We start from the raw sequence: 10,679 nt of genomic DNA, 5'->3' as shown, positions 1-10,679 counted from the left end.
TTATCTCAATACTCTCTGCTCTGGCTGGAGACCAGGTGTTCAATATATATGTATAGGGTGGCAGCTGCAGCTCCCCACATGGCACTAGTGTGGAAAGCTGCCTTGTGCCTGGATTTCTGTGCATTTTTAGATGTGTTAACCCAGGAAGCAGTTTTGATGCATTGGTCCTCCTGTGGTAGACCAGCAAGTTTCAGAGGGTAATGTCAAGCAAGACTGGATACTGCTTTTGTTGTTAGGTGGCTATTGGTGCTTCTAAAGTCTCTGTGTTTCCTTGCTTGCTTTCTCTTTTAACCTCACCTCAGATCACCTCCGATCCTATTTTTATTTCTTTGTTCTCCTGCCTACTCTTGTTTTTTATGACAGGTTGGAGTAAGCAGTGCCCAAGTCACCTGTACCGAGTGTTCGCATCTTCTCCTCCAGGGTGAGATAAAGGAAACGCAGTGTTATTGCCTTTCCCTATGATTTGTGTGTCTTTATGTCCCCACCAAGTTGGCCTCGAGGGCGGGTGCTGTGCTTCCTACTTCCTGGATAACTCCCAGGTGTCCTGTGTGTGCATCTGTGCAGAGAGCGCTTTTAATAACCGTTCTTGACTGATTTACTCACTGTTCTTCATAGCAAGAAAACAGTGCCACGCAGTCCTTCAAGGAGCCCACTGAGCATTGAGACAAATGTTTCAGAAGTACTTTCTTTGAGGTTGGCAGTTCAACTCTGAGAGAGTCAGAACAGCTTGAGATCTCAAGAAACATTTAAATGTCTTTGTTTAAAAAATAGCCATACAATATTTTTGCTGTATCTAGTATTGCAAATGCTGCTTCTATTACATCTTTCTCAAAAGGTCCTTTTAGCTAGGGTATAATAATTTGGTATACAATATTCTGCTTTTGGAAAAATAACTTTACTATGAATTTAGATGTTTTTCTTTGTCTTAAACAAAAAAATTAACTAAAATTTAATGACATTTTAAAATATTTTAGTACTCTTTTAAAAAGATATTTAAGAAAGTTTTTAAAAAGTGAAAATACTTTATAATTACTCATATTATAAAGATCATTTTTACTTTCAAAAAGAGACCATTGCAGAGTTTTTTAGGTATAGAACTTGTAAAATTGCATTTTAAACATGACTTTATTTATAAAAATAGATTTATGCATAGCCATTCAGTAAACATTTTATAATTTATTTGTGTTTAAGGTCATATTTCTTGAAAGTGGGACAGCTTTTGCATCAGACTAGAAAAATAACAGCTTTATTGAATATAATTCACATACCATACAATTTACCCTTTAAAGTGTATGATCTAGTGGTTTCAGTATAGTCACAAAATTGCGCAACCATTGCCACTAATTCTCCATTTCCAACACTACAAAGGGAAATATAAGTGTTGGCATTCACTCTCTTTCTCCTATCCGCAGGCAATCACCAAGTTACTTCTGCCTCTACATTTGTATATTTTGAACATTTCATATAAATGAATAAGTTACCTTCCCTCATCTTTAAATCTTAGCATTAATGATTTCAAAGTTGATCTACATTGTAGCATGTATAATAATTAAATATACTCCTCTGTCTCTCCCCACCTCTTTTTCTGTCTTTCTTTCTTTTACTTTACATTTATTTATCCATTCTTCAGTTGATGGACATTAGATTTTATTCTTTTTTGGCTTTTATAAATTATGCTTGTATGAGCATTCATGTGCATGATTTTAGGTGGACGTGATTTCAGTTCTCTTAGGATCTCTAAGAGAAGAGCAGAGTCCAGTGGATAACTCTACATTTAACTTCTGGGGAACTGCCAGGCCATTAAGATGCATGGTTTTGTATCCTGCTAGCTATGTTATAATGTAGCCTTTGCATTACTTGCTATTGTCTATCTTTTTTATTATGGGCATCCTAGTGAGCCCTGACGTCACATCCCGGTGGAGAAACATCTCATAACCAGTCTTTCCCAATTTAAAATTTAAGCTGACTTTTTATAACTGAATTGTTAGTTTTCTTTACATACTTTTGTATGTTTTTATATGCCTCTGTATATATTCTATATATTATTTATCAGATATGTTGTTTGTCAAATTTTCTCCCATTTTAATGGTCTTTTTACTTCCTATATAGTGTTCTCTGAAGGACAGTAGCCTTTACTTTTGATGACGTCTGATATATCCTTTGTTAGTGTCAATGCTTGATTTGATTTTGGATGGAAGAAACTATTAGTGCTTTCCAGAGAGACAGAATCAATATAATATACAGATACACAGAAGGAATTTATTAGTAGTAGGGGAACTGACCCATGTGAGCATGAAGGTTAGAAGTTTTATGACAGACTGTCTATAAACTATAGTTGCAGGATGCTAGCCTATAGTATGGCCAGGCTCATTTAGGAAGCACCAAAACTGGAGATCCAACGATGCCATTCTCAGGTAGAGGCCAAAGGCCAGAGAACCCAGAGGATGCTGGTGTAAGTCCTGCTGGAATCTCCCCCACTTCATCCACTCACATTAACATGTCAGTCTCCTGTGGACACATACATGTAGACACACCTCACAGCCATGCTTTAACAGTTTCCAGCTAGTCCTTCTGTTGAGTTGATCCCTAAAAGTGATCATTGCATAAGTGCCTGCCTGATCCAGTGCTTTGAGGATTCATTCTTAAGCATAAAAAGTTAGTATTTTTTTCATTTTTGTTACTACTTTTAGATATTTCATCTATTTTGTATTAGTTTTTCTATATTATGTAAAATTAGGGACCACTTCATACATTGGCTCTCCAGTTGTCTCAACAGTATCTGTTGATACTTTAAAAAATGATTTTAGCTCCTTTGTCAAAGATCAAGTGACCATAGGTGTGTGAGTTCATTTCTGGGTCTTCAGTTCTATTTCATTGATCTACTTGCCTGTCTCTGTACCAATACCATGCAGTTTTTATCACTATTGCTCTGTAGTGCAGCTTGAGGTCAGAGATGGTGATTCCTCCAGAAGTTCTTTTATTGTTGAGAATAGTTTTCGCTATCCTGTTTTTCTTTTTTATTCCAAATGAATTTGCACATTGCTCTTTCTAACTCTGTAAAGAATCGAGTTGGAATTTTGATGGGGATTGCATTGAATCTGTAGATTGCTTTCGGCAAGATGGCCATTTTTACTATATTAATCTTGCCAATCTATGATCATGGGAGATCATTCCATCTTCTGAGATCTTCTTCAATTTTTTTCTTCAGGGACTTGAAGTTCTTGTCATACAGATCTTTCACTTGCTTGGTTAGAGTCACACCAAGGTATTTTATATTATTTGTGACTATTGTGAAGGATGTCATTTCCCTAATTTATTTCTCAGCCTATTTATAACCCACTATGTTCACACGAGCCTTATTTATAATAGCTAGAAGCTGGAAAGAACCCAGATGTTTTTCAACAGAGGAATGGATACAGAAAATGTGGTACAGTTATACATGTACTACTCAGCTATTAAAAACATTGAATTCATAAAATTTTTAGGCAAATGGATGGGACTAGAAAATATCATCCTGTGTGAGGTAACCCAGTCACAAAAGACCACACATGCTATGTACTCACTGATAATTGGATATTAGCCCAAAAGCTTAGAATACCCAATATACAATTCACAGACTATATGAAGCTCAAGAAGAAGGAAGACCAAAATGTGGGTGCTTCAGTCCTTCTTAGAAGGGGCAACAAAATAATCATGGGAGCAAATAGGGAGACAAAGTGTGGAGCAGAGATTGAAGTAAAGTCCATCCAGAGACTGCCCCACCTGGGAATCCATCTCATATACAGTTACCAAACCCAGACACTATTATGGATGCCAAGAAGTGTTTGCAGAGAGGAACCTGATATAGCTGTCTCCTGAGAGGCTGTGCCAGAGTCTGACAAATACAGAGGCTGATGCTGGCAGCCAACCATTGGACTGAACACAGGGGTCCCCAATGGAGGATTTGGAGAAAGGACTGACAAGAGCTGCAGGGGTTTGCAATCCCATAGGAAGAACAACAATATTAACCAACCAGTACCCCTTAGAGCTCCCAGGAACTAAACCACCAACCAAAGAGTACACATGGAGGGACCCATGGCTCCAGCTACATATGTAGCAGAGGATGGCCTAGTTGGACATCAGTTGGAGGAGAGGCATTTGTTCCTGTGAAGGCTCGATGCCCCAGTGTAGGGGAATGCAAGGGCAGGGAGGCAGGAGTGGGTAGGTGGGGGAACACCCTCATAGAAGCAGGAGGAGGGGGGAATGGGATAGGGGATTTTCAGAGGAGACTTGGAAATGGGATAACATTTGAAATGTAAATAAAATATCCAATAAAAAATGTTGAAAATAAAAATGATTTTATTTGTATTGATATTTATACATATAGGTGTTGATTTGCATGAGTATATGTCACTTGTGCGTGGGTGCAGGCAGAGACCAGAAGAGCATGTATTATCCCCTGAAGGTGGAGTTCTGAACTGCTCCATGTAGGTACTGGCAAATGAACTTGGTCCTCTAGAAGAGTAGTATGTGCTTTGTTATCTTAACCAAGTTTCTTTTTCTTTTGCTTGAGATAAGACTCAGAGCTTCCTAAGTCAGGCAAATGCCAAGTTCTTTACTGCTGAACACCCTTAACCCTTAAATTCATCTTTTCTTGGGTTTGGGGTACACAGTATCTTATTATAGGTCCTGGGCTAGTCTAGAACTTGGTATGTAGTATAGGCAGACCTCAGATTCACAAATCCTCCTGCTTCAGACTCCCAAGTCTAGTTATTGTTATGTTCTGTACCCAGTTTAACAGATTTTTTTCTTTTTTAAAATTCTGACTTTTGATACATCGTCTTGGTATATAGCCTAAGGTGGCCTCAAAATTGATGTTAGCTCATGCACACCCCCCACACCCCCAACCCAGGATTCTCTTGCCTGAGCTTCCAGAAGAGCTGGGATTACAGGTGTGTGTCACAACACTCAGCTTCAAATTTGAAGGTTTAAGTGTCTGTTTTAGTATTGTTAGATACAATCACGGAACTATTTGACTGTGTAAACAGACTTGGTATCATTAACAGCAGCTCCTATTGTTCCCCCTCCCCAGCCACTGGCTCCCACCATTCTGCTTCTTATGAAGCATAATAGTATCTGTCTTTTAATTAACTTAACTTGCCACAATGCCTTTAGAGTTCATCTACATTGTAGCATTTGTCAGAATTCACTTTCTCTTAAGGCTGAATCCTACCCCATATATGGCATATTTTTATTTATTCATGTGTTGATGGGCTCTTGGGTTGTTTCTAGTCTTATGTCTGCTGGAAATTATTCTTCCATGAAAGTATTTGAGTCCTTATTTTTAATTTGGGGCCCTACAGTGTATAAAGTTTATATTTTCTTAAATTTATTTCTAAGCATTATATTTTCAGAAGTGGATTTTTTGGACTATATGATAATATAATTCTAACTTTTAAAGAGCCACCATTCTGTTTCCCATAGCAGCAACATCATTTTGTGCTCCTACTAACACTGCTCGGGGATTGGCTTTCTCTGCATCTTCCCCACACTGTTTTTGTTGTTGCCATTTGTTTGTTTTAATAGTTGCTATCATAATAGGTACAAGAAAGTAAATTTACTTAAATTGGGGGAAATGGATTGCCTTGCAGCTCTGTGAAGAAGTTGTCCCCAAGAGAGAAAGGTTTTTTTTTTTTTAATTTTATTTTATTCATTTATTTAAAGATATGGTGTCATATAGCCAAGACTAGCTTAGACCTTCTTTTGTAGCTGAGATCACTTTGACCTCCCAATCTTTCTCCTGCTGTTTCTCAGGTGCTGCTTTATAGGCATGTGCCTCCAGGGTCTGCACAACCCTGAGTTGCAGTTCGGTTTCTCTTGGTTGATGTCTGCTGGTGTCCAGCATTGCATTCTCTAGTTGCTGTGACTGTGTTTGTAACAGCCATTGAGAAATAGTAATCCTTGTTTTGTTTTTTTTTTTTTTCATTCCTCTGCCTATATCTCTTGCTTTCAAGAGTCTTTTGGGCTATCTAGAAGTCTTGCATTTCTATGTGACTCTTAGAATTGGCCTTTCAATTTGTGCAGAGAATCTGTTAGGGATTTTGTGTGAGTTGTGTGAAATCTATAGGTCAGTGTTGCCTCTTAGCATCATTAGTGTTCTGATATGTGAAGATGTATTTCCATTTACATAGGCCTTTTGTAATTGATTTTTAACAGTGTTTTATGGTTTCCAGTGTATAAAGTTTGTATTTCCTTAAATTTATTCCTAAGCAAATTTTTTTTGCTACTGTAAATGGAATTGTTTTCTTAATTTAATTTTGGGATTTTCCTTGCTAGTGTACAGAAATGGAGGTTTTTGTTTGGTTTTGGTTTTTTCTTCTATTTATCTTGTGTCTGGAAACCTCTCTGAAACTGCTTATTAGTCCACATAGTACTTTTTCTTTTTGATTTGTTAAGATTTACCATATGCAGAACTAAATCACCTGTGGGATGGGGTAGGTTTGTTTTTTTCTCTCCTTCCAATATGGATTCTTCCTTTTTCTGCCCTGGCTAGAGCCTCTTGTCCAACACTGAACAGAACCAACAAGATTGGATATCCTGGCATTGCAGCTCTAGTCTTAACTGGTCTGGAAATAGGTATTACTGTCCTTTTGGGAAGTTGGAAATTTAGATTTTTTACTTCCTCTGGTAACGTAGGCAGTGCAGTTTCTTGTATTGGAACTTATTGGTTGACTGATCTCAGTACTAGGGTTTGAATCCAGGGCCTTGTATATTCTGGGCAAGTGGTTTTCCACTGAGCCCTGCTCTAAGCCTTTTTGTTACTCCGCTTTTCAGTACTTGTAACTTGGTGTTTCCCAAATTTTCTGATGCCTGTGCTCTATTAACTTAATGAGCAACATTCTAAAAGTGATTAAGTAAGCAACCTTAAAGACACATTTCCAGGGAGTCAGGCTGCTGCGTGTGCTTTCCTTAGGGCTTCATGCTTGCCCGAAGATGCGGATAGAATAAGTAACGAGGACAGCCATGCCGTCTCTTCTGGAGACTCTTCCATGGCTTGGACCGATGCCTTAGCACCTTGGAGCTTTAGAATTCACAGGGTGTAGCTGGCGGTTGGAGATAGTGATAGTTACGGTTTCTAATGGAGATGGGAGTTGTACTTTTGATTGTTTGGATTCTGCACCCAACCCCTGTGTGGTACATTTCTCACTTAAACTTAGGCACCCCCAGGAAGCTCTGGAGATAACACTGCTGTGCTTCGTAATTTACTGCAGAATTTCTCAGTACTTAGATATCTGTTCAAAGAATACAGGATCCTTTTCATATTCCCTGCATTTCTAAAATAGGTTTTTTGCACTTTGCCTTGTAAGAAATGTGAAATGAATGTAGGACCCATGTTCTCTGGATGTTTGTAATATATGTAGGAAGATCAGCATATCTTGTACTGTATATAGGCGTTTCTGTGTGTTCCTCTTTCTGTCTTCCTTTTTAGTTAACCTTTTACAAATTGAAAATAGTTATTTCTTCATCCAATATATTTTGATTACAATTTCCCCTCCCTCAACGCCTCCTAGCTCCTTCCCGCCTCCTCACCCACCCAAATCCACCCCCATTCTACACTCTTTTGCTTTTTCTCATTAGAGCATAAATGAGTACCTAAAAACAAAACAGAACAACAAACCAAAAACCAAACCAAAACAAAACAAAACAAAAATTAACAGAGGGAAAAAAAAGAGCCACAGGGGGAAAAAGCACAAGAAACACACATAGACACAGAGACAAACACATTTGCACACACAGAAATTGTGCATAATCGGAAGGAAACCATACTATATCAGGCAAAAAAATCCTATAAGAGATGGGAGGAGATCAGACAAAGCAGGGTGAGACAAAAATACTCTCCAGAAATACTGAGTTCATTTTGTGTTGGCTGTCTACACTGGGTATGGGGCCTGCCATTAAATGTGCTTTGTATCTCCTGTGAAACTCTGTTGGAGAAAACTTACTTTATTTTATTTTTGATGAGTGGTTATCAATTGGAGATCCAGCTTTTAGGTTAGAGGTGGGAGCTTATGTCCTCTTCCCCTCTTAGCAGTGAGACTCCATCTAGCTTAGGCCTGCTCAGGCCCTGCATGCTGTTCCTATGTATGTCAGTACTGTTGTATCTAGAAGGTTCTGTGTGTTCTTACTGAGCCCTTTGAGGATGAGTATTTTTGAATTAACAGTGTGAGCCATGGTGCCTCATATGTAGTCCCTGTTTATTACAACTTAACATTAATAGATCCACAAAACAGTCTAAGACTGTAACCAAGTACTCAAGGTGTAGCCAAGCAGTATTGATGAGTTTCAGAATTAACATTGATCAATATTTTGCAGATTTATGAGGGGAGGCCCTTTGCAGGAGCGGGCTCATTAGTAGAATAGCGGCCACATGAGAGCAGAGCCATTGGAGGTGGGTGCTGTAGTATTTAGTAGTCACTGAGTAGATCATAATGGCCAGAGTGGATGGTTTCTATTGGCGTGTAGGCAGATGGGAGGGTGGGTAAATATGGAGGACCATATTTTGGAGGGTGCAAGTACCAGATTGCAAGGTTTGCCTCTACTATATTGAACATTAGAGAATGACTAAAAATTTCTGAGTTACAAGTTTTCCAACAATATAGTACTTTAATAAGATTTACTTGGGGAGTAGTGCATACTGTGGGGTGGAGGGCAGCTGGTTCTAGGCTACTATGTAAGAGGGTATGATTGAGTTATTTTAGTGTTTCAGTTCTTTAGTACTAGAATTCTTTGGTTTTAGTGCCTACCGTAGGCCCTAAAGCAAAGTTCAGTTTATTATTCAGTGAAAGTAGGAGTGTGTAGACTGGGTGATCTGGTCAGAGAGCTGCGGCAGCACAGAAGTCATGTTAGTTCCTTTGGAGGAACCATTGAGATGGTTTGTGTTCTAGAGTATGAAAGCTTGGACCATCATGATGACATCCTTATGCTTCTGAGCCTGGTGTAAAATGCCTCATGCATAGATGTGGAAGAGCTCAGTGTGGAACTGAAGCCAGAATGTCTCATTTTGTGTTGCATTATGTAAATCTTATCCTTTGGACAGTGAAAGTGAGTGGACTGACAGCTGTGTTGTATGGAGGAGTTGTGTATGTGCATAGAAATATACACATATGAAATACTTATAACCCAGTGTGCGTTAGATTGCCTACAAACTAATCTGCTTATTAGTAAGAATAAGCAGAAAATTGGGGACTAAATTTTTGGCTGAGTAGAGAGAACACAGGAGCTGAGTAAGGAGAGAGAAGGAACAGGAGACCTTACACCACTAGTGTGCTCATGAGACCCTGCAACTTGTTATGTCTGAGAATATCACCACCACCAATACTACACTTGTGTATGCTTGTTGAGGGTAGTCATTTTGAATGCCAAGCGTGGTGCTTAGCACATGTGTCTCCTTCACACAATAAGTCTGTCGACAGTGGCACTAGCATGGCACCACTGGTGTACTGATAAAGAACCTGAGGGTGAGTGCTCAAAACCCTCCTAAGGTCTCTGAGATAAGAATGGTTAGGGACCCTGAAATGTAACTGGGGCCCATTTGACTTCAAGCAAGATGCCCTTCCCATTATTTCAAAGGTATGTGTGTTTAACTTCTAGTGGGCCAGGACTGTGTTTGCACAGATCGGCTTTCCATAGAGGCGTCTTAATTAGCACGCAGTGATTGGGCAGTGGTGTTTCCTGTAAAAAACAATCAGCCTGTGTTCATGGAGCTGCTTCTGCTTTCCTCCTGGGTATTTATAGTCACAGTGTAGTGCACTTGTTTGATTGCTTATTGTGGATGGTAATTTCAAAGAGGATATCAGCTCTTTTATCTGAAGAATTAATCATTCAGAAAGTCTTTTTCAAATTTGTTTTTTAAACTAAATATAAATTTCTTTAAGTTCTTGATCATTTTCCAGGGGACATCATTTTCAACGCTCAGTACCCAGAGCTGCCCCCTGACTTCATCTTTGGAGAGGACGCGGAGTTCCTGCCGGACCCCGCCGCTCTGCACGTGAGTACTGCAGCCTCTCATGGCCGGCCTCTGTGCAAAAGAAAACAAAGTTGGCATTTGGTAATTGCTTACTCAAGTGTGATTTTCCATTTCTGTGGAATAAATGCAACTCTTCATGTGCCAAAATCCTTAAAGAGGAGAGGGTTTTCATTGGAGTTCTACTTTGGGACCATTTCACATTACATCTACAGTATTGGTTGAAATATTTTTCCTTCAATTTCAAGATACATTTTCTTTGTTTCACTGTGAACGCCCATGGCTGCAATCAGGTTCTCTAGTGTTTAATAACATTTCAATACGATACTGGTTGCAAGACAGTTACTGGCTTTTTAGGGGTCTTTTTTTAGTGACTCATAAGGGAAAAGACCAGATCGAATGTTCTGTATTAAGCCAGACTTTACCCCTGTAGTTGAAATATATTTCTGGAATTAAAGCAAGAAGACGTACCATTAGGGAAAAGGGGTCATGGTACCTGTCTGAGGACACACAGTTTGTGTAGTGGTTGGGCTTGTGCATGGTCGATGAAGAATAGGTTCCATTTTGTCTAAGTGTTTCTTTCATTTTCCAAAGTCAGATCTGCTGTAATAGTTAAACTCTTTAAGGAGGTTTAATTGTTGATTAAAACTATCTTCTTAGTTTGCATTCTGGATTT

The 10,679-nt window shown here is 39.0% G+C and overlaps 1 protein-coding gene across 4 annotated transcripts in view; it reads left to right on the top strand.

The window, feature by feature from the left end:
• Nucleotides 1–10,679, top strand: part of Babam2 (BRISC and BRCA1 A complex member 2) — a 374,435-nt gene that overhangs the window by 72,936 nt on the left and 290,820 nt on the right. For all 4 annotated transcript variants that reach the window (XM_031357619.1, XM_031357620.1, XM_031357621.1 and 1 more), the window contains one exon: nucleotides 9,933–10,027. In XM_031357619.1, coding sequence (XP_031213479.1) covers nucleotides 9,933–10,027 — 95 coding nt within the window. The remainder of the gene's footprint in view (nucleotides 1–9,932; nucleotides 10,028–10,679) is intronic.

This window comes from Mastomys coucha, unplaced genomic scaffold (assembly GCF_008632895.1).
Source record: "Mastomys coucha isolate ucsf_1 unplaced genomic scaffold, UCSF_Mcou_1 pScaffold6, whole genome shotgun sequence".
Classification (NCBI taxonomy): domain Eukaryota; kingdom Metazoa; phylum Chordata; class Mammalia; order Rodentia; family Muridae; genus Mastomys; species Mastomys coucha.
The sequence above is the reverse complement of the archived record's forward strand: the minus strand, read 5'-3'. Positions and strand labels throughout refer to the sequence as shown.